This window comes from Anser cygnoides, chromosome 23 (genome assembly GCF_040182565.1).
Source record: "Anser cygnoides isolate HZ-2024a breed goose chromosome 23, Taihu_goose_T2T_genome, whole genome shotgun sequence".
Taxonomy (NCBI): Eukaryota; Metazoa; Chordata; class Aves; order Anseriformes; family Anatidae; genus Anser; species Anser cygnoides.
In genome coordinates, this window is record NC_089895.1 from 5,895,775 (window position 1) to 5,919,291 (window position 23,517).

The 23,517-nt window shown below is 48.5% G+C and overlaps 3 protein-coding genes across 8 annotated transcripts in view; all 3 read right to left on the reverse strand.

Moving 5' to 3' along the window:
* MXRA8 (matrix remodeling associated 8) overlaps positions 1-9,032 on the reverse strand; it is a 31,929-nt gene extending 22,897 nt beyond the window's left edge. For 2 of the 3 annotated variants that reach the window (XM_066981906.1, XM_013194709.3), the window contains exons 1-4: positions 4,787-9,032; positions 4,165-4,291; positions 1,120-1,178; positions 194-324 (exon numbers count right to left, since the gene is read on the reverse strand). The gene's annotated coding sequence lies outside the window, so the exon portion shown is untranslated. Of the gene's footprint in view, positions 1-193; positions 633-1,119; positions 1,179-4,164; positions 4,292-4,786 lie in introns of those variants that run through there. The other variant, XM_066981905.1, reaches the window with a different exon arrangement.
* Positions 9,033-9,218: 186 nt separating this feature from the next.
* Positions 9,219-11,977, reverse strand: AURKAIP1 (aurora kinase A interacting protein 1). Of its 3 annotated transcripts, none has more exons than XM_048067601.2 (4): positions 11,862-11,977; positions 11,253-11,343; positions 10,316-10,764; positions 9,219-9,381 (listed from the first exon to the last, which is right to left on the reverse strand). In XM_048067601.2, the coding sequence occupies exons 2-4, from the start codon at positions 11,302-11,304 to the stop codon at positions 9,274-9,276; spliced, it is 609 nt and encodes a 202-aa protein (XP_047923558.2). In that variant the 5' UTR covers positions 11,305-11,343; positions 11,862-11,977; the 3' UTR covers positions 9,219-9,273. The 3 variants fall into 3 exon arrangements, with proteins under 3 accessions (XP_047923558.2, XP_066838016.1, XP_013050164.3); XM_066981915.1 differs by lacking the exon at positions 11,862-11,977 and adding an exon at positions 11,631-11,838; XM_013194710.3 differs by lacking the exon at positions 11,862-11,977 and adding an exon at positions 11,513-11,808.
* Positions 11,978-12,852: 875 nt separating this feature from the next.
* LOC106044598 (C-signal-like) lies at positions 12,853-23,165 on the reverse strand. 2 transcript variants are annotated; one of them, XM_066981914.1, is made up of 6 exons: positions 22,895-23,165; positions 15,731-15,782; positions 15,221-15,408; positions 14,793-14,948; positions 13,823-13,933; positions 12,853-13,608 (listed from the first exon to the last, which is right to left on the reverse strand). In XM_066981914.1, exons 1-6 carry the CDS (start codon positions 23,033-23,035, stop codon positions 13,495-13,497), a joined length of 762 nt encoding a protein of 253 aa, XP_066838015.1. In that variant the 5' UTR covers positions 23,036-23,165; the 3' UTR covers positions 12,853-13,494. The 2 variants fall into 2 exon arrangements, with proteins under 2 accessions (XP_066838015.1, XP_013050155.1); XM_013194701.3 differs by lacking the exon at positions 22,895-23,165 and adding an exon at positions 15,863-15,898.
* Positions 23,166-23,517: the final 352 nt, after the last annotated feature.

Sequence of the window (23,517 nt, forward strand, 5' to 3'; positions counted from 1 at the left end):
GCAGTTAGGCTAAGATTTAAATTAATTAAATCCCAATAGATTAACGTTTTCATTGAGTTGTATTTTTTAAATGGTATTTGAGCACATGAGCACAACTCCCTCAATCTCAGCAGGCAAAGACTCAAGGGAGCACCTGAGTACTAGCCTCCATCTCCTCTGTTACTGCCTTTTCAACTCATTTGAGTTCACAAACCTTCATCAGGGTTTAATCCGCAGTCCCCTGCGCTGCAGCAGTGCCTCCAACCAAAGCTGCAGAAGTTCCATTCGATGACAGTCACGATGGGCTGCGATGTTACACCCAGGCCAGCCACAGGAACAGAACTCCTGCAGACATCAGGTAGCAACGTTATTATATCTCATGATGGTCAAAGCCAACAAGCGAGCAGGCAAATCAGGAATGGAAGCAAAGAAGAGAAATGAGATGCAAAGAGAAAGAGATGCAAAGAAGAGCCTCACTGACATCACAAAGCAGGTGTAAATTGCTGCTTTCTTAGCATCTTAAATTTAGTGTCATCGGCGTACACCATAGCGTGTAAAAAGGGAAATCTGGCAAATCAGCTCTCTATAAAAATAATTTAGTTTTAGTTGAGTAAAAAAAGAGCAATTTTAAGTAGCTTGCCATGATTGCCTTAACTAAAATGTCAACCTAGAAGGACACTGTATATGTTTTTCCACCCCCTCATTCCATCTTTGCGAGGTCTTTGTATCCGTGTCACCACATTTCAATTGCACCACAGGGCAGGCTGGGTGTACAGCACGGGCAGCTCCTCGTAGGAAAAGTTTGTAGTCTAAACAGACAGGAGCAGCAGCGAGACGTACAACACAGAAGGAAATGACTCACCCAGGCTCACGCAGCACATCGGTGGCAGGATTAGGAATACAGCCCAGAGCAGCTGCACGTCAGCCCATTAGTACCTAAGTCCCTAAACTGTGCTGCCTCTGTCCTCCCAGGGAGCCTCGAAAACCCTGGCACCGTTCGGGACTCACTGCACAGAAGGCTGACAAGGACGCAGACTGAAGGGCAGTCAGACAAAATTTCTTGACTCTCAGCTCTGGAAAGCTTCGGTGATGCACAGAACTCTGAGACATAATGCACTAGGAAAAAGCCATGATTTTTACCTTTAGAACGGCCTGTGGCATCCCTCTCGCCTCTCAGATTTTTCCAGCGCTCTAATTCCCTAGGGAGAAGAGCAGTCATTACTACCTGCTGGGCCTTTTCACGACACCACAAGTGGGATTTATTTTATTTTTTTAATATGAGGAACCTATCTATCTTCCAACCTATTCTCGGAGCCTGCAGTGCCTTCAACACACAGAATTAAAAAAAAAAAAAGAAAAACACAAAAAAAAAGAGTAGGTATTAGCTCAAAATCACATGAACCATGAAGTTCCTGAGGGGATGGAAAAATATGCAAATCTGACTTGGAGTTACCATCCATCATAACTTCAGGAGCTGGCCCTGTGCATGTCTATGCATCTGTTCGTCTTCCCCTAAGGTTCACAGCAGCAGCCAGCCACCATGTGCTGCTGGGAAGCAGAGGGAGTTTTTCAGGGCCCCTGACGAACCATCACTCGCATCCGAGAGCCCCCAAAACTTCTGGATCCCCCACCAGGAATCAACTTCTTAATACCGAGTGCCTGAGACGGAGGATATCCAACCTATGACACGGGACTGACTCACTGCCATGGGAGCTGCGGTTCTGTAGAGTCTTCACTTTTTTAAACCTGCCCTGAAACCACAGAGCCCCCCTCCAGGGGACAGACGCTCAGCGCTGGTCCAATTTGGCCGAAGGCAGGCAGCACTGGGAGTCTGGAGGAAATGGCAGAGGGATCAGGTCACCGCCGCGAGCCTTCACTCAGCTCGTGTGCTTGTCTGCAGACAAGTGAGAGAAGGCAGCAGCTGAGAAAAGCGCCATGCCACCTAGCTGATACTCATCGCTGTGCATTATCGAGCTAGATAAAGCTCCTGAAGTTTCTAAATTTCAGGAAAAAGAGGCACCAGGCAGAGCTGGGTCCCGTTTTCCAGTTCAGTAGCACTCCTGTGTAAAGACGAGGCCTCCACTTTGCAGTGCTCTCGGGCTCCGCTGGTGACAGACACCACCACGAAGCCCTGTGCTTCTGCTCTCCTTTACCAAGGAGGTACAAGCAGCAGGCCCAGGGATGAAACTAAAAAGCTCTCTGAAGCAAGGAGGAAGATTCACATACGCTTCCAGGCTCTGACTCGGTCATCGTTACTGCCTACCTCCCTGTTTCTGCCCGGCCTCCTGACCAGGAACCTGCCAGGCTTCCCTGCCAGAACCAAATGAAAAGCAGAGATCGCTCACAAGCAGCACCGACAGTGCTAGAGGAGAGGACTGAGCACGGAGCCTGTTCCAGAGCAGTTCTCCAGCCATCTCCTGCACACGCAACAGCAATGCAGGTTTCTACAACACGAGAAAAGCTTCGGACACGAGCCCACAGCGCTGCTTGGTTCCACGAAGAACCAGAAAGTTCTGAAAGTGCTCAGGGAAGAGCCCTTTAGCTGAGAGATGCCGCTTTGCGTCCCCTTTCTGACCACCAGCGTTGTGCCTCCAACCACATCTTTCAGTCCCTCTGCATGGGAACAGCATTTTGGGACCGTGAGCTTCTGAAAGAGAACTCCGTTCCCCACACTAATTGCAGCCCAGCTGCTGTGCCCGCCTAGAATAATTAAGCAGTGCAATTCCAGGCACGGCAGCCTATTTTGAGATCAGAAATGACTGGGAAAGAGTGGAAAAATTAATAGGTTGGCTCCGAAAAGGGTGCTGGAAGGTTGCTTCCCAGAGAGTTGTATTATTTACCTCAGCTCTGCAGGCCATTTCGTTTTAAATAAAAATACATAGGCTGAAAGGAGGTTGCTCTCCGTAAGGCAGTATAATCCTGCTGCCAAATTTAGGCACACAAACATGGAGTTTGGCCAACTTTTAGGGTACTCCATGTGAATTGTGTACTTGCTCTCAATCGATCCAAGAGGAGCCCAGCAACCGTACCTTTCCCTAAAGACAGCAGGGTGCTGCTCCACAAACCAGGTGTTCTGGGAATATCCCTGCACGCAGACCTACCTGCTTGAACCAATGCTGCTCCTTCTATCCAGTGATCTGAGTATTGCACTACATGACTCAAATTAACCTTCTACCACCCTTTTGTGGAAGAAAAAGAGCTTTACTCCCCCTTCTACAAAGCAAGGAAAATGAGAAATGAAATTTTCTGAGTATCTTGCCAAATGTCACAGAGTAAACATGTTCAAGCTCAGAAGCTCCTGCCTCCTTTCTTATTAAATCTTAAATAATGCAATAATCCCAGTTAAACTAGTGGTATAACGTGGAACCTTTCAATGTTCTCTAGTCTCTGAGGATTAATTACTCTAATAAACATCATCACTGTCCCTTCCTTCCGTGAGACCAGCCAACAGCTCTAGGGTGCTTTTTTTACCTCCTCATTAAATGTGAGCACCAACAGGGAGTAGCAAGCCATCGACAAAGAAATTAACAGCAGCATTCTGAAGTCAGTGCATCCTCTGGAAAGCATGATTTATGACAAATGGTTCAAAAGCACGTAACTCTGCCTGGTTTTTCTTGCAAAAACTGCCTGCTCTCCAAGTAGCCCTTGAGGAGTCATGGAAGAATACCCCTGCACGACGGTTCTGTCAAAATTAACTCCCACAGACAGGCCCAGGGGGAATGGTTTAGGTGAGGAAAACATAAATCCTACAATTTAGAGAAATTTGGCTCTTTAACAGTCACAGATAACGAGGTGCTCCTGACAGAACCACAGCGGAGAAGGCTGCTCCTCCGATACTGCTTGGCTCCATGAAACAACGTTTTACTTGAATAAGGGAGTAAAGAGGTGAGCGGCTCAGTTCAGCCGTCCTTATTCTGAAAGCTACAAACATATTTTTATTTGCTCTCCTTTCTACTCCCCAGCCCCACTTCATAATTAGAAATCACCCAGAAAAGGTGTTGCACCCAAGGCGGAGATAATGAGATTGGTTTTTTCTGCTTACATCCTTTTCACAGTCCCAGGGTTCTGCATAAATCACTCGCGAGGGAAAGGCTTTCCTGTCTTTCCAAGGGCTACAACACTCTTCCTCTCCCCAAGGAATGGACGATGCTATCAGAAAGTAGGCCACATTTAGCTCTGTCCTACCTTCCGATGGGCCTACGGCACCATCTCTTACAGACGGCAGGATGCTGATAACACACGTCATTCTCCCGCATCAGACAGACAGCAGGATCAGGCACCGAGAGTTTCTCCAGAGGATGCTCACTCAGACCTAAAAAAAAAAAAAAAAAAAACAATAGAAAAGATCGTGTGCAGCAGCATCTTCTGGGCAGTAACTGAAACAATATGAACGGGCAGGGAAGCCAAACCAAGGCCTACTAAGCCTGGGTGAGCGAGCAGAGATCCTGACTTCAGGATGTACCCGGTGATTCTGCTGCTGAACGGCCTCCAGCTGGCTGCCCCACCAAGGGCTGACCGGCTGCCTCGAGCAGCAAAAACCCTTTGTCAGGAGAGGAAACGGCTCTTACTCAAAAGCACCCAGGGAGCAGAGCTGGTGAGTAACGTAGCGCTGCTGACACACAGTCACACTGCTGACTCCAACTGTTGTGGCCTCTTCTACTATTTTTTATTTTGGCACACTCTTCTCTAACTGCTTATTCTTCATATTTAACCTATTCCTCACTGGCTGGTGATAAGCATCCTGCCATCAACTGTTAATTCCCTCCAAATAAACCTGAAAAAATATATAATAGTTTGGAATTTGTACCTGATGTGCCGTTTCCTTGCTCAGGACTCAACATACTTGTCTTAACACCAACCACTCTGCAAGCAGCTATGGGACTCGGAAGAGGTGGCAGCAGCTAAGAGGCTCCCAGAGCGTCAAATCCTCTCCAGACCTAGACACGCCAAAGGCAAGGACGCTCCTTCAGCTCAACAGCACTGATCTGCTCTGAGTCTTGCTTATCGAACAAGTGAAAAAACAACCATTAATTATTTTTGACCAATATTTAACGGTATGTTTTTATTTTATACAAGATGTTAGCCACATTTCCTAAGGAAACAAGGCACTTGCGGTTCCACGATCCCACTGTCCATTCAACCTCCTCCTTCCTCCTGTTATTTGGAACAGCCAGCCTTGGCTACGTTTGAGAGTAGGGAACAAGTCTCATCGTTGTATAGCTCTTACAAGTTTTGTGGGAATATGCACAGCACAGGGACGATGCATTAGTGACTGTGCAGTGAGCAAGACTACAAAACTCAGTCTTATTTCAGGGAATTGACACAAGTGCCGTATCAGACGATGTTCTTCAATTCTCTGACTCACAGAACTCCTTGTTTCAGTTTTCCTTTACAGGGAAAGACAAGCAAGAAGGGACGCCTCTACAGGAAAGCCAGCACACCGTTTGCTTAAAGCTAGCTCAGATGTCTACAAGAGCTGCAGTTATTGAATTATTTTATTTTTTTAAATCAGCAGGAATGGTAAAACCTGATCTGCAGAACCATTTCAGTTCTGCAAAACTCAAGGCCGCAGGTTAAGCACAGAGCGCTGTTATTTTTGGAGGGCAACTGACCAGCCTCGGCCCAAGCGAACCCAAACCAGGATGTTTTCACAGTCTGAGCAGAAATGCCAACAGCAGAACAGCATGAATGGTGAAAAGAAAAGATGCAGTTTTACTTATCCGCAGGTGCTGTTTGCAAGATCAGTAAGATTACTTCAGCCAGATTTTCAGCTAGAATAAACACGCATGTTTTATTATCTTTGGAAGACAGGGACTGGGGTTCACACCCACTAAAACAGAGTTGGCTTCGTGTTTTGAAAAGGACCAGGTCAGTTACTGGAGCCAAGGTACATACATCAATTTATCCTAGGTAATGTTTTGACAGCGTCCCATTTAACACTGGTGTTAGCTCACCAGAGCGAAGACACTGCTTCTGCTCAGCAATAACTGGGCAACCTCAGTCGGTTAGGTAACAGCAGGAGCAAAGTGCTATTCACTCCCTGAAAGGGGTTTTGTATGTCAGATATCCACAAACATCAGGCTAGCAGGTCCCAGCCTGACGAACCAAGCCTGACTGTTTCTCAGCTGTGAAAATTAGTGTAATTCCAGTGCACTCAGAAGGCTGAGTATGGCTAGATAAAAATCTCACTGCTCGCTGTTCCTAAGTTATATTGAATTCATTTGCGTGGATGAAAGAGCAGTTATTTTATGTCCAGAAACATCTGAAAAACGTCAGGAATTCATACTGATGCAACTAAACAATGCATTTTCCAGAGAAGGCTCCTTAAAACGTATCTAATTCCTACCCTAGTGAGAAACCTCACTATCCAAGTCAAGGAGACAACTAAACTCTAAAGTTTTCCAGTGCCCATTATTTGCTCACGCTACCTGGCTGGTATTTCTGCCACACGTTTGTTGGAAGCCTCCATCATCATCACGTCGCTGGGTTTTGGTTTTGCCCTTTCCAAAAGGGAGGACATTGTCTGCTTAAATGTTCAGCGTGATGCTTTGGCTAGGATAAATAAAATTCAGACCTTTCGGCCCTGCTGAAATGAGCTGACTTCCTATTTTAGAGCCACCTCATTCCAGCACAGCCCCGATTGCTGTGATACAACCACCAAACGGGATGTTGTGCTCAGCTAACTGAGCTTGCTGTCTGTACTTCAGTGCATGCAATCCAAGAATTAGGGAGTGTAAGCACGAGGGTAATTGGTTTCATATTCCAATTTCAAGGGATCTCTCCAGACCAGCAACTGTCAGGCAGTTTCAAACATAAAATCACCATACCCACTGGATATCTCCACTCTCTGTAACGCGGAGCACAAATTCCTCCAGCAACCTCCTGCTGACTTTCAAACACTTCCTCTCAGAACAGCAGAGTAATAAGGAGATGAAGGAGCCTTAAAACATTTTGACAATAAGTCAAGTCTTTCCTGTTTAAAGCCCTTTTTCCTACCACAGCTACATAGGCACATACATGTATACATTGGTAAGCGTGCAAGTATGCACATATTTTACGAGCAACTCATAACAAAGCTTTGTGAACAACATACTGTGCACTACTGCTCCCCCTACAGAAAAATAGGCACAGCTTCCTCCTATCTGACTCTCCCTGTTCAGTGGAGTGAGTTGGAAATTGCATCCTGTGGTCAAGAGAGCCCAAGCAAGCTGATACAACCCTGGTGTATAATATCTGGTTAGTTCCGCGTACAACAGAGCCTTTGCAGGATCTGCCACATAAAGAAAATACAAATCCTGAGACGTGCTTTGACATACTTCAGCAAAAGGGAAAACAGCATATTTATATGATTACGGCTGGTAGTAACTTCCATGGGTGGAAGTTATAGACACTTTCCTAAATTACACGGTAGTTCCAGACTTCTCTACACGGTTGTGTAATTACGTCTAATAGATGTAAAAGTAGTGAGTACACTTGGCAGACTACCATTTGGAGGACTGGACTATTACTTAGAGAGAATGCCATTTAATAAACTACTTTACTTAGTGGAGACCTGCAATTCACCACAGAAGCACCCTAATACAATATAATCATCACCATAGTTAGCTAGCACCAGAACATCATGCCCCAGCCTTTCTTGACGCACCTCTGAGCAGGGAATGTGTACTGATATTTTAGAAACACCTAGATGCACTCTGCATACCTTACAAACCTGTAAGCCAGAATCAACACTCCATCTTCTTTGCCTGGTGAGTTTTGAAGGTACATGGCTTCCTCCTCTTCCTTGAAATCCTGACGCTAAGCTGAGAGTCCTACTGCTCTTGGTTAAAAGCAACGGCAGCCTATTTAAAGCATGAGGAGGAAGGAACATCTTTTTAAGCCTTTGATCAAAATCGCCTGCTGTTAACATATAGCTCGGAAAGAAAACTATAAAAATGTGCTAGCCACATGTTTCTACAGGACTCCAGTACAGTTTTCAGAATGCCAGTAGTTTTCTAGCAAGATTAATCAATTTTTAAACATGCAGGCCCCTTTTCCTTAAAATACCTACATGAAGATCCAGCTGGCTTCTGCCAGTAATTGCTACAGGAGTTTCAGAGGCTTTGAATTTACTGCCATCTAGCGACAAGAGCAGCAGAAAGCCTCACTGTATGCTAGGAGCCATCTGTCCTTCCGCAGCGAGATTAAACTTTACCTCATCGCAATAAATTCCATCGAATAGTTTTTCTTCCCTTTCAGTTTAGCCAAGCGTCCTGCTCCTAGCAGATAAAAGGGAATATATTTTCAGGTTAGCTCCTCTGTATGCTGCAGCATGAAGAGCCCGTGGAATTCATTTTCCCTTCCTTTCTCTCAGAGGCCAGTCCAACCCATCTGACCAGTGCCAGGGAAGAACTCAATCGCACAGAACACAAGTTAACTGTCTCAAAAAAAAAAAATACCAAAAGCAGAATCCAACACAGAAGCAAGATATCAAGCCCCCTGACAGGGTTTAAAATAAACATCTATATTTTTCCCCAGCTTTCATGACTCTTTTCAGACATGTAAAAACAGCTGATCACAACAGGGTTATCTCAGGTACAAAGCAGTTTTTGTAATTACCGAATAACGAGCATTGAACTTTTACTGATAGTAATACCTGGATGTTCTGTGTGACAGGGGTCAGTCATAGAAAAATAACCTTTTTTTTCTTTATTAGGGCCTACAGAACAGAAAAAATAGACATGCCTTTTAAGGATGCTCATGCAATGTCTGTCCGAAACACATGCACACAAAGACATCAGGTATTCTTCTGCAGAAATAATTTATGGAATTCTGATCCAACGCCTGTTCCACTCACAAGCATCAGCCCTTCTTCAGTAAGCCTATGAAAGAATGCCACTTGAAAAGAATTTTTCAAACTGCCGGTGTCCTTTACAGCTACACTAACAATTAGAAGAGGTCTTTCACTTATTGCCTCTCTCACAACCAATTGGTTTTAACAGTGCATTACTCAGTCTAATCCTACAGAGCAACTTCAGAAATTCAGCTGCAGGCTAAGACGTCTTTGCTCAGTACAGCTGGCAGCGGCAGCACTGGGCTGTCCACAGCACTGCCAAGTCACCGCACAAGGGTTCACACCATTCTCCTGGGGAGGAAAAGCACACTGCTGTCAGGTTTGCCGTTGGAAAACTGCTCATCGAGACTCAAAGCGACCTCCTACTAATCCTAACGCACTCAGAAAAAGGTTAAAAGAAGTCTGCTTAGTTTTATATTTTTTTAATTACAATTACATGTGAAAACTCATTACAAGTGTTTTTATCGCTTTGAGCTTTTCAGAAATATCTTGGGTGTCTGCCATCCTGCTGGAGGGTTTTTCAAACCAGCTCTTTTCCAGATGCGCTCCAAGTCTTTCTCAAATTTTACCTATAACAGAGGAAAAAGAGAGAGAATGGTAACAGCTCAGATGCAGCACTCAAGTAACCAGTCATTGCCCAAGTGTCCCAAGGAGAACCTATGTGCAAAAATCAAACAAATGCTTTTATCTCGGCAGCTTCTTCCAAACATCAAAATACAGCAAGCCTTACTGCAAAAAATGCATTTAAAATGCACAAGGATCTTGGTAGCATTCTCTTAAAAATTCTGTGGTAGGAAAACTGAGAAGATGGACACTGAAACTGTAAGAAAATCAAGAGTATTTCTCATCAAAGTGTTCGACGCTATTTCCCACAAACGTAAAGAATCTGTTAAACCCTTTTAAAGAGGCGCCTAAGCAAACTGAAAATTAACAAAGAATCAATTAAACTAGATCATAGCAGACCTAACAGACTATTGAAAGGAAGTACTGAAAAATATCTACAACTTGAATGAAGGCCCATGCCTTCCTTCACCCTTTCTATTAGGGGAAGTAAAAGGGATCTATATATAAAAAAAAAAAAGACAATAGGATGGTCTCTCCCTACAGCGTCTTCACAGAAGTGCTTGAGGATGCCAGCAAGACAGGCAGAAAACTGAGATTAAACCAGACTTCCTGAAATAATACAACCACATAAATTAATCTTTCACACAAACGCAAAAATTCTTCTCCACTAGCCACAAATATTTCTGAGTTACTCACACATCTGTTTACAAGCACAGTAAATTATGATTTTTGAGGATGCACAGGTAAAACACAAACCACCAAATCAGAAAATGCTCCTGGACCAGTAAATACTGAATTAACTTAAGCTAAATTTCTCAGAGCCGCTGCCACTTTTTTATAATTCAATCCCATCTAAAAACATCATCCAATACCTGAACAGAGAGCAGTTTGAGAAGGGTGTGCATTTAAACCAAGATATTTCCTTTAACCCGAGCCTACCTGACGTTTCTTCTTGCGACCTTCCTTTATCCTCCTCCGTACAAACTTCCTCCGCTTTAGCAGCTTTTTGAACTTGTGTCGATTCATTTTCCTTCTGCGGATCTTCAGCACGTTCTTGCACTGAACCTTGCTGCTCGGTGTTCCTTCCCCTTCCTCCACATCAGCTCCCTCAGCAGATGGGGGACAGTCATATTTCTGTAGAGGTTCATAGCCCGCTTCTTCCTGAGCATTAATGACTTCTGCTTTAGGAAGGGAGTATCTAACTGTCAGCCAGCTTTCTAAGGGGGTGATGGAAAGTTTTCTGGGGACCAGCATCTCCTCCAGTTCAGGGTCCAGCGCATGCCACCGCTGAGGCTGGGCTCCATTCTTATTAGAGGGCTGCGTGCTATAGTTCACAGACGTCGAATGATAGCAAAGAAAGGAAGACACTGACCTTGGCACAAGGTGGCCTTTGAGAAGAAAAGAATTTCACTCAGGAGGCAGAATTTTCTAGAAACGTCTTAACAAAAGCTCTGCCCAGCTCTAGAACTACCAGACAATTACAGTCAAAATAATGTAATAAAGGAAGCTACTTACAAACAATTAAATTCCCATCATAAAAGCAAGAAAGCATTTTTTAATTTGACATAACTGTCACATCAGCTAAAATTACATTGTACGATATTTTCCTGTGTAGTGTAAGTGCAATTCAGAACGGCTGGGAACTGTTCTCTGTATTAAGCTTTTCTGCTGCTACGAAGCATCCTCCTAAGCTTAACAGAAGTCAAATTAGAGCTACACGACGCTGACAGAACAGGCACAGAAGCAGTAACACACCACAGCCGCTTGACTCAACCAACAGCCTCACCGCTCCTGCCCCGCTTGCTGGAAAAGAACTTTCTGGGAGCCCAATTACCCCCAAAAACAAACAAAAAGCCGGGCTGCACGGCCCACTTACCTGCAACTCGGGAAGCCTTCAGTAACCTGGAAGTCAGCTGGGATATTAACATTTTTTTTCACTTCATTCACTCTGTCAGCCCCAGTAATGACTGTCAAAATAAGAACATTTATTCAATGAAGCGAGCATGTTACCTTCACACGTTGAAAATTTAACTTTGGAAATTTAACTTTTTGACTAAAAATTTTAATTTTTTTCACAGAATTTTGAAATGTAACCCCAACCCCCCAGCAGACGAGCTAAGACCCTCTGAGCTTTACCAACGCCTTGCTGGATTCTGCTGGAGCCCACAAGCACTGATGTTGCCGAGTTTCGGTGTTTTTAACCCAGCCCCTGCTATTTCAGCTTTCAAAATTAGGCAACTCCGGCCCCGCTTACACCTTTCTGCCCAGCTCGGCACTAAGGCGTCGCTCCCGCGGCACAGAACAGGAGCGCAAAGCAGGCGCCCGCTGCCCTGCGCCTGAGAGGAACGGATCCGCGCCGAGGCGGCACCGCAGCCCCCCGGGCAGCCTGCCTCCCCGCAGCCCCCGGGGCCGGGGCTCGGCTCACAGCGGGCTCCACCGTGCCGTACCCCGGGCCCCGGGCCTGCCCCGGGCCGCCATCACTCACCATCCCCGCCCGCTGCCGCCTCGGAAGTTCCGGGGCCGGCCGCGGCAGCGCCCCCTGATGGCGCCCGCCGGGGAGACGCGAGGGGATCCCCCGCCCACAGCCGCCTGCCCCAGGGAAATGGCGGCTGTGGGGGCTTGGAGGGAAAGCGGCCGGGTCCTGGCTGTCCAGGGTGCTCGGCCCGCGGAATAAAGAGCATTTGTAATGGTTCTGAATGAAGGCAGTTGCAAACAAGCACCCTCCTTCCCCTCAGTTGTCCCCTTCCCCTCAGCTGTCCCCTTCTCCCTGTCTCCTGCCCACAGGAGGCACACCAGCTGCTCTTCCGAGGTTTGGTTCAAATTAAACGGCAGCCTTCAAACCGAGTTGTTTGCGCTGACTGTACAGTCGCGCTCTGAGGGAAATCAGTGGCTCTCAGGTGAGAGGAGAGCATCGTGCTTTGCTCACCTGCCCGGTGGCAGCAGCACCTCGCTAGAAATAGGTCAGAGCGTGGGGTAGCTAACAACTGTTACAGGGAGGCTTTATGTCCCTGTCACCACAGCGATGGGGAGATGAGGCCAGACACCTCTCCCCTACACACCCTGAGATGCATCTGAGGGTGGCTGCTGTCCAGGAACGGCCACGCCTGCCTCTCCCACTTACCTCGCTCTTGTTTGTCTTCTCTGGGCACAAGAACCTGCCATCTTGGCACAGCATGAAAGCACGTAATCAGCTGGCATGAAGGAGCGATGCTGAAGCCAATCCCAGACTTCAAAGAACTTGTTGCTTTTATCCCTACCTCAGCCAGAACACAGAGATCTTTTCACCAGCTGCTTTCAGTATTTCAGACCAGAATGAGGGGCTGCCTCAGTCTCAGGTGTGCTCCCCCACATTAAACCCATCTAGCCTGAAGGAGACAGCAATGGTTAGACTTTCTGCCTGAAAGTACAGATCTCTGGTCAGGGAAGAGAGACCTACATGCAGAGGAATTAACTGAAGTAGCTCAGTAAACAGGTAATCTGTTCAAACAAGACTTTATTGAAGACACTTCAGAAGTTTATATACAAAACCACATTCCCACCCCAATATCAGGATGTTAGTCACGCACTGGGAACAAAGCAAGTGCCTGGTGCAATCAGCCTGGAGACGCTTGGAAGCTGCTGAGGAGCTTACAGAGGTACCAAATTCACGTAGTTCGGGACTGGGCAATTTCAGCCTTGGCTCATTTAGGACTGAACGAAACTGGAGGACCTTTTCCAGAGACATGCCTCCAGCAAATCGAACGTACTGGAATCTGCCAGCCTGTGCTGTCAGGTCAGGCCTGTGAGCAGATCATTGACTTCTGCAGAGAAAGAGGCTCGCTATGGTTCTGGAAGCAAAGAGGAACCAACCCCTGGATTTAACTTGCAGTTTTTAATCTATTTTAGGTGGTTCCAGGAGAGACCCATCACTGAGAACACAGTAGTATTTGCAGGAAGCATTAAAACAGAGCAGTAGCAATGCCAAGGAAGAGACAAGCCTTTCCAAATACACCTAGAGAGAGGATGGATATCAGACTGGATGTTTCAACTAGCACATAAGAAAACCCTGGAGACAGAGACATTAGTGGCATAAGTTGAGTAGTGACTGACATGCTGTTTCTGTAGTATACTGTGCACATCTACCATGGTAGAGTTTCCCCTTGCCAGTCCAGGAAGGAGCCATTATCCTTTTCACCAAGACGGTCCAGAACAGAGAGAATACTTGGGATAGTCTCTTGCACCTGCAAGGGAGCCTGGAAAGCAAATCACAGTTGAATTATTAATGGGAATACAATCAGAATACAGTCAAATGCATCTAAGAGTTACTAGGATCAAATCAGATGTATTTCATGTTGCATAGTGTGCCTCTGCAACACATGGAAGTGTATACTGTACTGCAGGTTGTTGGTCGGGGTTTGGGACAACAAGGGAATCATACTTCCATGTTTTCAGAGAGATGTCACTAACCATATTTCCGCCCATGTCTGTCTGAACCCAGCCTGGATGCAAAGAGATACAGAGAATTCCATCCGATTTCAAGTCTGCAGCAAGACACCTGGTGATCATGTTCAGTGCGGTCTAGAAGAGCGGAAACCATCTATTAGCGTGCTAGTTTTTACAAACCTTCAGTAAGACCTTAAGCCAAGCGAAGCACCTCCCTTCCACCAAGATGTCTCCTGAAAAATTGAGTGGCAGTCATGGTAACTTATCTAGACTTAGTGGGGCCTTCATTCTCAGAAACATCTATAAGAGAAGCATTGTGAAAGCTCTGTCGTTGTAAGCTTACTGCCCAAAGATGAAACTAAGTCATGATGGAATATAAAGTAACATTTGAAAGTCCTAAGGAGCTGTGGAAAAATAATCTTGACATAAGGACTCTGTTTTTCTGCAACAATCACAACACAAACATTCAGTTTTTTACTTCTGATCAGGGAAAACAAGCATGTTAACAGCTTATGAGTAGGTGGTGTAGGAGAAACTGCATGTTTGATCTTGACAATTCATACAAACTCAGTCTCTGGATGTGACAAAACCAAAAACTCCGCCCCTCACTAAATGTACAGGTCAGCACACCTTTTGTTTTTGTTTTTCCATGTCTGCTACCTTGCTTCGGATGGAGAGGTGCACAGAAAATAGGACACACATTTGATGGCATAGTTCTTCCCTGAATACCAAGTCCCTCTGAAATGAATCTGTATCAGTGTCAGTGCAGTGATAGAGCATGTGTGTAAGCTTGTTCTTAAGAAGCTGGCATGCTTGCTCCAGATGTACCGTTTTCACAAGCCCCACTTCCACCCACATTAAGAACAAGAACAGCTCCTGTGTCAGCCTACCCAGGAAGTGCTGCACACCTCACATCATCATCTTAGCACAGGGTGGCCCTTAACTCACAAACCTGCTCTCACCCAGTGAGCACAGTCCAGGGAATCACACAAACCTTTGCTATCCTGTAGGGGTAGACCTTGAGAAACATCTCATTTGCCTGGACGAGTTGCATGGAGGCAGCAAGAGAGGACATGTTAATAATAGCAGCTCTGTGGCAGCCCATTCCTGTGCCAAGCTGGGCTGCCTTCCTCAGAAGGGGTAGAAAAGCCTGTGAAAAAAAAGTAGGTGTTTTAATTTGGTCATCTTGCTCTTGGCCTGTTCAAGGCAAGCTGGACTCTCGAGTTCTGCTCGGTGAAGAACTGCAGTACAATTCTATGCCACCAGCACAGTGGTTTTAAATAAAGAGCAAGATCCTGGATAGGCGGTCATTGCTGCTCTCTAGGGGTGCAGTTCCGAGGTGACAAATGGGTTACATGTCCAGCTCACTAGTGGCAGAGCCTCTGCAGTACCACAGATGAAGCATTTCTCTCCATTTCTTACCTTAGTGACCATCAGCTGGGCAACTGTATTGGTTTCATAAATGGTGAGCATTGTCTCTGCTGTGACTTCTTCCAAGGAAGCAAGCACGTTAATGCCAGCGTTGTTAATGAGGCAGTTCAGACCTTTGTCTCCCACAATTTCTTCCACTTCTTTGACTACTTTCTTGATGCTGTTTTCACAGACCACATCTGCACAGAGGAGCCAAGAACAGCCACAGTGAACAGTGGGAAGTGGTTCAAATGCTGTCTATCACTATACAGCACATCCTAAACCAAAGTTAAGACACCAGTCTGAATGGGGACATTCAGGCAGCACGCAGAGATGGAGACTATACGCAGAAGATTTACACAGATTATGTTTCCCCAGTGTTATCTTAAGATGAAGGTGAAGTTACAGATCTTTTCAGCTGCTGGAGGTCATGCACAGCTACAGATCTTGCAGGAGAGTGGTGATTTAAGATGCACTCACCTGACCTGGTTGAACATACTTCTATTTAAGCCCTTTACTCACCCAGTTGGAGGAGCCTGATGTTGCTGTATTGCTTGCTAAGCTGCTGGAGCTCCTAGGAAGAAGAAAGTATTTGCGTTAGCTTCTCTGTATATATGTCCATGGCTATTACATAAAACAGTTTGAGTTCTGCACCTCCAGAATCGTAACTGCCATTTACTTTCATAACTGGACTGAAGGCAGTGGCACTACTTTGCTTTCCATCCTGCTGAGCAGCTTTCCTGAGAGCAAGATCAACTGCTTCAAGAACCTGGACTCTTCACCCGCTTAGTCAAGATGCCAGCACGCTAGACTACGTTAAGTTTTCAGTGTGCCTCAAATGCACCTCATCAAGAGGGTACATTTGCAGCCTAACCAAAGGTCTTCAGTCAAGTGGTTACCACTGCCAGTTCCACAGTAGATCCAGTGCTCAGGCCGCGTGCCAAGCCAATAATTCCCCACTTCTGCTAAGAAGAGCGTAATTCTCCTGAAGTTCAGCTGGTGCTAGGCATCACTTCAGGGCAGCAGCAATTATTTAAGAAAAGCCATTTGGCACCGCTGTTTGCAGGAAGAGTTTTCTAGCAATTTTCCCATTGAAATTCTGTTTCCCAGCACGCTCATTAGCTTCAGTTCTCGTGACTGAAGGTAAAATACAAAAGAAATTGGTTATGCACACAGCAACTGCCCAGGAGAACTACGCTATTCTGCTAGCTATTAATAATTCAGTCATCTGCCTACTGCCTCTCAGTAGCAGAGCAAGCAATAGAGGAATGATTAGTGTTCCTGGAGAAAATTGGTACTACACTGGTGTTGCTGCTGGACAAGGCATGTGCAAACTGGATTTTATAGGCCAGGCTGGAATACTTAGGTTTCTGTGCCATATAACCAAGTGGGAAGCACGGCCAGATGTAACAGATGGATTCCATACTCCCAGCCTTGTTTAGGAGACTGAGCAGCCATGGCCAAACGTTCCAGCTCGAGCAAATCCACTTCTTTAGGAGCCCTTCTGGAACAGGGGTCAGGAGGGCCAGTTTTCAAAGAGCACTCCTTTGCCACTTGGAGATGCTTAGGGACTCCATGTCCTCTGGTCATGTTACAATGCATCACATCTTTTATCTCGGCTTCGTGCTCTGCAAGATTCCCCCCAGGCTTGTTTAGAAAACTTGTTCTCCCTCCGCGGCCAGTGCACAGCTGCAGTTAGGGGAGGGGGAAGGAAGAGGAACAAGTCAGAAGCACAAAACCAGAAGACATTCCTACCCTTGCATCTTCAGGGGGCACATTTCCATAGCTGAGAGGCCCAGGACACGCTATCTGGTTTACTGATAGGCATGTGACAGTTATGCCACACCAAGGTCTGCAATAATTACGTGGCTTTGGACTGTCTACTGGACTTCAGTTTGACAGTATCAATTAATGATAAACTCCAGAAGTGTTCTGGCTTCCAGGACTCGTTCATTTATTTGTAGCTGGTTTGCTTCACTGTCAAACGGAAACAGGCTACTAACTGCGAGGCAGAGGATAAACTTCCTTCGCTAAAAGGCCCCAGAAGATGTTTTGTATGGTGACAGCAACTGGGAGGCTTCTGCAGTGAGTAAACTGTCTTCACTTAAGAGCTCCAAACACTGCAGCGTTATGAATTCTCCAGAGCACAAACACTGTAATTGTTGCATGCAAATCAGGCTTAAAATGCAATAGTTTTTCCATTTAGTTAATTACTTCGTTAACTACCGACTCCCACTTCAGCGGTTTAAGTTTCGCAGAAGCAGCTTCCTGGCACAAAGCTAACTCAGACGCTCTGGTCTTCAAGAAGTACAGAGTGCTGCTTCACCTGATGTGAACAGGAGCTGAGAAATCCAGTTAGGAAGCCTAAAACTCACAGGAAAGCCTGTTCTTTTCCCTGCTGTGCCTAGAAGGAAGGTGCAGGGAGGAGGACAAACTCACGCCAGCCCAAATCAGTTATAGCCATTTCAAGCCACCAGCCACGCGTGCTGCTTCTCCTCTTCCCCCACCCCAAGGAGTTTTGATTTAAGAGATCAAAAAACTCCCGTGTCCAGAGCACTCTGAAAATACTTTGGCAGTGCATGCAGGTACCAGTTATTGACTTCCCACCGGGGGGATAAGCTTTCATGAAGCTCACTGTGGTCATCTAGCAAATGCCTCGTTCTCCCCCCCATTAAAAACAAACAAGCAAAGGAAAACCCATCAAAGGTGTCTGCAAGAGTTGCAGACACGCAGGTTAAGCCCCGGGGAAGGCAGGGTCTCGGAGCACAGCCTCGCAGAGCCATGCAACCCATAAGGGCAAGGCCCTTCGGTGCTGCTGTCTCATGTGCACCTTGAATTTAATATGTCGGGTTATGCAATTGCGTTTAAAGCCGGCAGGTACAGCCATCACATCCCAGGTGAAGTCTCTTTTAGTTCCCGTGCTGTGAGAGCTGATTTCAAACCAACAAACTGACAAACAAAGCACTCGACACCACCCCCGGTCCCGCGTACAGCGCAGCAGCTCTAGCAGCGTTCGGTACCTGAATAGTTACCCACGAGAATCAACTCTTAGGGATTCCAAGAAAAATTCAAACTGTGATTAACATCTGTTGTTTCCTGCTTGCTGATTTTAATTACGATTAACAAAGAGTCAGCCCACTCCAATTTAAACAAGGTCCTCTGGCACTCCAGGCTCCAGATACGGATTCGTCGGTATACAGACTGCTAGATTTCAATCAGGATGTTTTGTCGTCTTTGTCATTTAGCAGGATTTACTTTGCCTCCTTTATGAAAGCATTGTTTACTTCAGTTACAACTCTTGGAAAGAGCCCGGCCACGCTAGACCAGTTGGGAGCAACGAAGCCAGGTGCAGGCAGCTTTGTCGGGCAGAGGGTGCTCAGGTATCCTGTCACACTGTGCTGCTTGCACTCCGGGCAGAGCCAAAGGGGATCATATTTGCCCCGTCCCTGTGAGCCAGGCTATCCAGTGTCACGGTGTGCAGCCAGCTCCCTGCCTGATTATGGAAGAATTCACACCAAGCTGCTGCAGACTGCCCCGAATCCACGGTAAGGCTGTAGGAAGAAGCGCAAACCGCTGCCATAAGCCAAAATTAGAACGGCTTTAAGAACACCCCCTATGCCTGATATAGCAGATCTGTCTTGCTCCAGAGATTGCTCAGCTGCTCTTCTCAATGGCAGACCACATGGCTAAAACATGCAGCAAAGAAAAAAAAAAAAAAAACTGACCGAGACGGTGTGCAGAAGCTCTTCAGCGAGCTCTGTGTCTGACAAGGGAACAGCCGCGGCACTGGCAGTAACACCACCTCCTGCTCCAGAGGAAGGGAAGCAGCACATTAAGCCCTGGCCGTTCTCCAGGGCCCGGCAGAGGACTCCGGAGCGGCGAGGAACTGAGCGCGTCCTTGTTCACCTGGGAGCACGCTCGGGCTGCGGGAGGGCAGGAGGAACAAGAGGTGCTCCTGTCCCGAGGTCCCATGCTCAGACGCAGCCCCGCTGAGGGCAGGAAGCACCATAAGGAGTCACACCATGGGATGCGGATCCCTTCAGCTACCTCGCTTCCCCCAAAGAGCCATTTATTCCTGCCATGCCTCACCAGGGCAGAGGGGGACAACAGGGACAACACCGTCATTAGGTGTCTCGGGCTTTGGGTCAGAGCTTTCTGACTTTTAGGGGGAAGCAGGATGGAAGAAAGAGCGAGAAAAAAAAAAGTGGGAGAATTACAGATAGGTCCGTGATCCTATATGGGCTGCTTAATAATAACTGTGCCGTGTTTTTGTCCAACGGGAGCGCAAAGACAGGACTTGGGGATTATTTTGCAAGAGATTTCTAGCTGCTTCCACTCTCAGTGCTGGAACAGCCCAAGTAAAAGCAGATCAGAATCAAAGCTGGGCTGAAGGAGGCTAGTATGGGACTTTTCAGGGAGGGGCGGTGGTTATCTAGATGCGCCTGCAGGCCTGCTGCACGTTATCGTGTGATCTAAAGCCCATTTGTTAGGCAAATGTTCTGTGGAGGCCACCTAGGAGTTATTCAGCACAAGAGCTCGAGTTATTACAGCTCCTGCCAGCAGACTCACATGCAAAAGTCTGCAGCTGTTGAGTATTATCCCAGGGTTAGCAAGTTACGGGAGGCACGCTGCTTGCTGTAGTAAGCGGAGGAAAGCAAAGTCAGACTCTTCTCCAGCATCTCTCTTTCTAAAGTCAGGTCCCTGGGGGCTCCCGTCTGCTTGGAGCAGTCGGCTGGATAACAGCACACGCGCTGCTCCGAGGCTCCCCGGGCAGCTCTCAGCTACTGGGGTTTTGCTGCTGACTTGTGTCCCTAGGATGTGCACCGAAGTTGCCAGTAATTAAGCGTGCTTAATCACTTTTCCTCTAAAAGCTGGACGATTATTTTTAAAAGGCTTATTTAAGCTTTTTCCATCCCTTCCCTCCGTCCCCGTCCCTGCATTCTGCAAGAGGAAAATCCTATTTTACCAAACCAGAGGAGAGCAGAATTGAAGAGAGCTGCCCAAAGTTGCTCTTCTCCAAGTTCATCCTCCGACCCAGGATAGGAAGTGCTGCACATATTAAGCGGGATTTTTCACATGGCCACTTAGCCCACGGTGAAGTGGGAAGAAACAAAATTTGACAGCCTGAATCACCGCCGAAAGGAAGAGCGGGCACTGGCAGCTCAGGTGTGCAGAGAAAGAACAAGTCACCCAGCTTTACAGCCCCGTCTGCACGGGCAGCAAACAGGTCAGGAAGGGGCAAAGCCCACTGCACGTGCACCGAGACGGGACGGCAGCGCCCGTGTCCGGAGTGCAGAAGCCCGGCTTGTCAGGATTTGAGTGGAGAGCCAGTGAAGGCAAAAAGCTTCGTCTGGAAAAAATATTTTAAAAAAAATCACTGATCCTTTACCTTTTTTTATTATACCACACTCAAGCAACGTTGCCAGATTGGAACCAGGTCAGCGGTGCCTGGTGCTAAGACTCCCACTGCAGAGGCTGCAGCACCTCTGTGCTCGCCCCGGCTTAGGGGGACAAATGGCACGGTGGGGGCACACCTCCGAAGGTCAGCAAGTTTTGTGCCAGCTTTATACGCTGCAGATGAGACAGATAACGCCAGCGAGCCTACAATACCTTCAGTACAGATTTCCCTTCCTTGTGGAGCTTCCAAACCCATCTGTTAGAAATATGCTTTCAGCTGGCTGCAGAGGTTTCTATTGATGTGCTGCCAAAGCACAGCACATGGCCTAGAGGTCCTTACAGAGAACAGAAACCCACCCCGAGCCCCCAAGGACAACCCTTGCTCCAAAAAAACAAAACAACCAAAAAAGCTTACGATGCACCCGTGTGGCCTGCAGGATCACCACTCGGGGTTACTGGAATGTGGCCCCAGGCCAGCTTCCTGCCTCCGTCAGCCGGGGCGGCCAGCAGGCTTTCCAGGTTTCTCCCCCTGCAAGCAAGAAGTCACCCAGACCCTTCCCAGGCACTCCGAGCTATTTGAGAACTATTTCGCCCTCCTGTGCAGGTTTAGCAGCCTTTCTGCTCACGGTTTTTAAGTACTGGCAATGCCAAAAAAATAAAAAAGCATCGTAGGAACTCGCATTAAGATGTCATCTGTGTAATGCTTCCCAGGAAGCTCTTCCTCTTGAAGGAGCCGTTTAGGTTTTCCACCTAATCGATGCAAGACCAGTCTAAGGGGGAGTCAGTGCTGGACACGAGGGGCAATAAGGGAACGAGATCCTCCCCCAGCACCAGCTAGAGCAGCTTTAGAACAAACACCCGAGGGAGATTTCTATCTCCCAGCGGGTCATACGTCTCTGCTAGCTTCCCGTACCGCAACTGCACCTCGCCGTTGTGCAGTCACCGATAGGAAATACAGCTGGGACAAACGCCAGCCCTTGTAAAAGGGAGATGAAAGCAAACAGCGTGAGCGAGTACTGGTTCGGGAGCTCGTGTAGTGGAAAGGCAGCCTGCGCGCCGCACCTCGGTCTCCGGACCGTTTCAGGGCAGTTCGATTCAGGAATGCCCTAACTGCCTCTGTGCCATATGGGTTGTTCTGGCAGCAAGGAACAAGACTGAGACCTTCTCTTTCAGTGTTGTATGTACCCGTAGAGCAGCACGATGCTGCTGGGGAGCCAAATGGCCAGCCTGCGGGCCTCACCTGCCCAGCCCTGTGCCAAGAGCCTTGAACAGGAGCCTCTGCACCAGCTGCTGAAGTTTTGGGGCAGCAACTCTTACTGCTTTGCTATGTGCTGCTCAGTGCTGGCATCACGGTTTGCACTAATAAAAACCCACCGTAAGGCTGGGGGACTTGCCTCTCCTAGGGCAGCCTCGTAGCCTGCAGAAGCAGGGCTTTTGGTATTGATTCTGCCAAGTTCTTGCAGCAATGCACGGGGGGCTGAGAGGGGCAGAGCTGGCAGCTCGGATCCTTGCAGCTCTGGAGCACTTGAGTGCTCCCGGGAAAGGCAGATGCCGATACCTGCGTGCACGCAGCGCTGCCCCAGCAGCGTTCTGCCTGACCGGGGAGAGTCAAAATCAGGCTGGAGACGCAACAGAGGGAGCAGGCAGAAAACCCTCGTTACCAGCTTGTCCCCGAAGGTTTGGGGAGTGCTTTTTATTTGTTTGACATTCGCGTGTAACAGTCTAGGAACAGGGAAGAGGAGGAGGAGTCCCGGCACACCGCTGCCGTGCTGTAGCGAGAGGAACGCTGGCTGAAAGGACTGCGAGTGACTTCGCCAGCAGCACGTAAATCAATTTAATCCATCTCGAGCAGGAGGCGCCGGTCCCTACCTGGCCAGGAAGGGCAGTGCCAAGAAGAGTGCTTTAAGCCATCGCTTGCTGGGGCTTTCTCGGTTGTTGCGAGTCCAGCGGAGGAAGGGGAAGGACAGCCAGGGCACAGGCACAGCGGGCAGAAGAGGCAAGGAGAGCCGCAGCAATCCGCTGGGCTCCCGGGGGCCGCAGGTCCGTGCAGGGCTGGAGAGCCCAGGACACGCTTCCCTCCAGGTGCGAACCCAGCACGGGGCGAGATGCCGCAGTAACCCCCGGGGGGCGGGGGGGGGGGGGTTCCCAGCTCCCTTCTGCTCCCCTCGGGAGCCCTCGCAAGGCTCCGCAACCCCAACCCCAGCCCCTTTCCCCCCGGAGGCTTTCACAGCCCCGGCTCCGGGCTGCCTGGGGGGGGGGGGGGGGGCCCGTCCTCCCCCTGCCCCTTACCTGCGCCTTCTCGGGGTAGCGGCACGTCGCGAAAACCAGCTCGGGGCAGGGGCTGGAGGCTGCGAGCCCCCGCACCAACCCCAGCCCGATGCCCCGGCTGCAGCCGGTGATGAGCACGGAGCGGCAGCGGGGCTGGGCCATGCTGGCACGGCTCGGCACGGCTCGGCACGGCTGAGTAACGCGGCCCGGCACGGCTCCCTCTGCTCCCACCGCGGCCCCACGCGGTTCTTAACCTGCGCGGCGCGGAGCCGGCACCGCCGCCCCCGGTCCCGCCCCCGCCGCCCCGGCCCGGCCCGGCCCGGAGCCTCCTCCCTCCCCGCGGCCCCCCCCCGGGATGCGGCTCGGCCGGGCGCCGCTGCCCCGGGCTCTCGTTATTTCCTTCGTCGGAGGCTCGGTGAGCTTTGAAGGCGTCGGGTGAGTCCTGAGGCGCGGCAGGGACATCTCCTCGCCCTACGCTTGGGAAAGCAGGGCGCGAAGCTTGGGTCATTTGTTCGGATTCTGTCGGAAAGCCCCCCCCAAAGACACCGAGCCAGCCCCGCTTCCACAGCGAGGGGAAACAACCGCAGTAGCTGCAAGTAACGTACGGGGTCTGCATGCCTGAAAACAGCTACTGCTGCTGGGCA

Coding starts and splice junctions, on each gene's coding strand:
- AURKAIP1 (XM_048067601.2), bottom strand. CDS start 11,304: ATGTTAATATCCCAGCTGACTTCCAGGTTACTGAAGGCTTCCCGAGTT. Junction 10,765..11,252: donor GAAGGCTTCCCGAGTTGCAG/GTAAGTGGGCCG, acceptor TTCTTCTCAAAG/GCCACCTTGTGCCAAGGTCA. Junction 9,382..10,315: donor GTCGCAAGAAGAAACGTCAG/GTAGGCTCGGGT, acceptor CCTCTGTTATAG/GTAAAATTTGAGAAAGACTT.
- LOC106044598 (XM_066981914.1), bottom strand. CDS start 23,035: ATGGCCCAGCCCCGCTGCCGCTCCGTGCTCATCACCGGCTGCAGCCGG. Junction 15,409..15,730: donor CATCAGGCTCCTCCAACTGG/GTGAGTAAAGGG, acceptor TCCTCTGTGCAG/ATGTGGTCTGTGAAAACAGC. Junction 13,609..13,822: donor CAGACATGGGCGGAAATATG/GTTAGTGACATC, acceptor TTTGCTTTCCAG/GCTCCCTTGCAGGTGCAAGA.